At 54.1% G+C, this 4,019-nt stretch overlaps 2 protein-coding genes across 2 annotated transcripts in view; both read right to left on the reverse strand.

The window, feature by feature from the left end:
• Positions 1 to 391, reverse strand: part of RABIF (RAB interacting factor) — a 5,899-nt gene extending 5,508 nt beyond the window's left edge. Inside the window, exon 1 of the mRNA XM_014533403.1 lies at positions 242 to 391. Within this exon, the coding sequence (XP_014388889.1) occupies positions 242 to 391 (150 nt within the window). The remainder of the gene's footprint in view (positions 1 to 241) is intronic.
• Positions 392 to 1,527: 1,136 nt separating this feature from the next.
• KLHL12 (kelch-like family member 12) overlaps positions 1,528 to 4,019 on the reverse strand; it is a 12,806-nt gene continuing 10,314 nt past the window's right edge. Inside the window, exons 11-12 of the mRNA XM_005886364.2 lie at positions 3,191 to 3,377; positions 1,528 to 3,012 (exon numbers count right to left, since the gene is read on the reverse strand). Coding sequence (XP_005886426.1) covers positions 2,886 to 3,012; positions 3,191 to 3,377 — 314 coding nt within the window. The 3' untranslated portion in view covers positions 1,528 to 2,885. The remainder of the gene's footprint in view (positions 3,013 to 3,190; positions 3,378 to 4,019) is intronic.

Genomic DNA, 4,019 nt, shown 5'->3' on the forward strand with positions numbered 1-4,019 from the left:
GCGCCGGCGGCTTTGTGACAGGACCGGGCAGGGCGGACACGAGTCCCCTGCACACTGACCCGGTCACCCGACTCCCTTACTATGGAGTCATCAGAGTTGCTCGTAACCCCCTGTCTCCTGAGACGGGAATTCAGTGCCGAGCGGGAGGGGACGGAAGGCAATGTGGGTCCCACCCGCGGGGACACGCCCCCCTTCGCTGCTGGGAGCGAGGGCCGGTCAGTGCTAACCAGTGACCTCTCACCAGCGGGCAGCGTGGGGTGGAAGCGCTTGAGAACCGAGCTGGATCGTCACGACCTCCCTGTGGTTGTCGCTCATGCATCCGATGGGCGCAGTGAGCAAGGTCCTGGTCAGATCTGACCTCCGGGGTGCAGCGGTCAGGCACGGCCGTCATCACATCCTCTCGGGCAGGACAGTCAGAGTCCCCAGGTCCTCAGTTCAGAGCCGCGGGCTCAGGGTCCTGAACCCAGGCGCACACGGGGTCAGGCCAGGTGTCACCCCCCCACCCCCCATGACCCACCTGCATTTCCTCTTCCTGTCAACTCGGCGTTCACGGAGCTCTCTCATAATATGCCAACCGCTCAGGACCCTCGGCGATGGGCACTTGGTACCAGAAATAACTTCGACATTTCGTGAAAACTCGCTGTATGTCCGGTGCTGCGATGATCCCAGCTGTGCTTTGGAGAGTTAGCAGGACAAATGGAGGGCCTGGGCTGGAAGACAGGGAAGTGGCGAGGACATCAGGAGGCCACTGCTCCGTGAGTCCGGGTGAAAGGCCTGCACTACGAGGGAGTAAAAATACAGGAACGGATTTGGGACAGAGATAAAACCGTGCAGAACCCAGAAACGAATCAAATGTGTGCGCACAAAATGAACGATAGCTTTCCGCGGTGGTTAACCAAGTGACTGGCTTCCAGTTAAGAGACCGAGAAAAGCAGGAGGAACTGCCAAGTTAGGGGCACCCCTGGGTGGGAGGCCTGGAGAGGGAGCACTGCACAACAGCTGGTTGCGGTGTCGTGTCTGAAACTCCTTTGAGGAGCCACCGAGTCTGCCTCCGTTTCCCAGCTGCAGTTTCACCAGCAGGCAGTCCATCTGCTAGAGAGCTTGGCCGGCTTCTTCAGGAACCACTTCCTCTTTGGCTTCCCCTTCCCTTTGCTCTGGGACTATCTGGACTTCTGCAGTTGTGCAGGCCTTCTGCATAGCTGATTCTATCACGTGCCATAGACTGAAGCAAACAGAAGGGCTGGGATGATTAAAACCCTGAAATTCAAGTGGATACTAAACGAGCTTCTTCTTGATTCCCTGTAGGGTTCAAGGATACGCCTCGTGTGAGAGGAATCAATGAATATGGCAAATTCAGAAACATTTTCCTGGTGAGACTCTCGTACCTGTGTCTTCAGAGAAACAGTGGAGCCAGTTGGCAAACACAAGGCCAACAGGTTGAAGACTCGGGACCCACAGCTGATCTCTCTGTCTGCTCCCCCAAATGTAGGAGGGCAGTGCTGGTTTGCCACAAATTTTCTTAAGGCATTTGAGACAGATTATTTTTAATATTTTCTTAAAAATATACAAAGGAAATGAACTCTTTAGGTCAATTCAATTCAGGGAGAGGAGAAAATGGAATTTCAATGTAAAGGGAAAGGGTTTTCGTTTAGGTCATCACATTCCCACACTCCCAATACCATAAAGCAAGAATTTCACTCTGTAGCACAGGAGAGCCTAGAATGGTGGCTCAGAAATGCTGAGAGCAGGTACTGGATAACACAGGACTTTGGGTTGTCCTTTGATTCTTCTGTCCTGGGATGAACATAATTCACTCTAAGGACAGGTTGGGAACCCAACAGTAGGACAAGGACGAAATGTACCAAACAGCAGTAAAAACCACCCCTTAGCAGAAGTGTGCGCTTAAAAGGACGGGCAATACCAAGTAGCTGAACTTTCAGGCTGCTGTACCCCCACCCCTTCCCCCAATAAATAGTATGGAAATGTTACAGCATAGTAGCATCTGATTCCACAAAGCCCTCTCCCCGAGGCAAACCTGGCTGCGGGGGACGAGCCCTGGGAGGAGTGTGACAAATACAAACTCACAGGTACTTCTCTGTCCCCCACTGACTCCACTCGGCGCACCGACACTTGTTCACCGTGCTTGTCTCGCACAGGCACCAGGGCCAGGCAAGCCACACTGCAGACCAGAAAGACCGGGGACATCAGAAGACCCTTCCAATATCCACCCTGTCTTCCAGGCCTCACGTCTGTGGAGGTCTAGGCTCACTCACACGAGCGAGTTCAGGTCACGTCACTCAGCCCAGTTCGGATACAGCAGCTCTGCCCCCGGGAGTGTCACACAGGTGTCTCCCAAGCCCCACAGCTGTGACGGGGCGCTTCCCTGGGTTCCCCTCCAGAACAGAGCTGTGCTGCAGCTACCTGCAGACCAGGAAAGATACTTATTCCTGGAAAACAGGACTTGCACTTTATCAGGCTGACTCAGGTTGGAATCCTTCCAATCCAGACGTCGGCTGGACACTGCCCACCTCTAGTAGGCCACCCTCACCTTCGTTCTCTGCAACACACGGGCGCAACGTATGCATGTCCTCCCAAGCACGTGGTGAGTCAGACACGACCAGAGAGTGCTGCCCAGACAGGAGGTGGCCTGGCCTCACACCTCCACTCAGTGCATTCTTTTCCCGTGAGTGTCCGTTCACCACTCTACTCAGGGACAATTCCCAGCGCGAGGGGGAGTGTGTGCAAATAAAGACCATCATCATGGCACCGGTGCTTGTAATCGCCCTGAGCACACAGCGAGCAGCAGACATTCTGGGCACGATCCTTGATTCTCCTGCTATCTGGCCCCTGGACTGGTCACTAGCTCTGGATGGAGCTCCAACAGGTCACTTCTCTCGGAGCACACACACGCCAGCATCACAGCGCTGGGTTCCCATGGAGGTCACCACTTCCCAGCTGTCGATGACAGGGTCATAGCACTCGATGCTGCTCAGCAGGGAGTTCCCATCATATCTGAGTGGGGAAGAAGCCAAAGAGGGAAATGAGCTTTCTGTTCCTCTCCACCCACATCCCACATTGAGGTCGCCATGGAGACATCTCCCCTGACCCACACCCTGTCTCCACCCAACAGTGTGGATCGGATCATGTTGCCCTGATGCATGATGGCCCCAGCCTGGTTTTAAATCCTCACCCTGCAATTGCATAAAGCCGACCCCGAAGCACCGTGGCCCCCACATAGCATCGAGGGGTGGTCATGCAGGTGACAGCCGTCCAGGAATCGGTACGGATGTTGTACGCTTCAACGGAGGAAAGGTGGGCTGTGCCATCAAATCCCCCCACCACATAAATATGGTCATTCAGCAGGGCTACTCCTGCACCTGGAAAGAAGGAGAGCAGGTTACTACTACTGAACCGAGGCTGGATTCTAGAAAGAAAACATGGTCGCTGACGGCCAGCTGAGTCCTCAGGTAGCTCAGGGATGGGCACAGAGCCAGACAGGCCTGAATGAAATAATCAGCCAGCACAGGTTATCCCGTCTGTAAACCCACTGGTGGGAGTTGTATGAGAAGAAAAGCACACAAAATGGTTCTCACCTTCACTTTCATTAATTCAGAACCCAACTCTCTGTTAACAGAAAAGAAAGAAATGGGAAAAGAAGGCAATGAAAGAGAAGGAAGGAGAGGAGCTGTGACTGGTTCTGGAGCAGTTTGTACAGAGAAAGTGAACACAACAGCACAGCGTTCTCCTGCCTCAGAGCCCAGCACTCCCCCACGTAACACGCTAAACACATACGACTGTACCAGACGTGACAATGCTGGGATTTAAAAAATGAGTAAAACAAGAGGCTTCTGTCCTCAAGTGTATACTCCATCTGAAAAGCTGTCTTCATTCTCAGGACACGGAGATCAGAGGCGAGGAGGAAGGTGAAATCTGAAGCCGAGCAAAGAGGAACTACAACCCCGACTGACGGGCTGTCCTGTGACTGCGCGCCCCCCCCCCCCCCCCCCCCCCCCCCCCCC

Source organism: Myotis brandtii, unplaced genomic scaffold, assembly GCF_000412655.1.
Source record: "Myotis brandtii unplaced genomic scaffold, ASM41265v1 scaffold975, whole genome shotgun sequence".
NCBI lineage: Eukaryota > Metazoa > Chordata > Mammalia > Chiroptera > Vespertilionidae > Myotis > Myotis brandtii.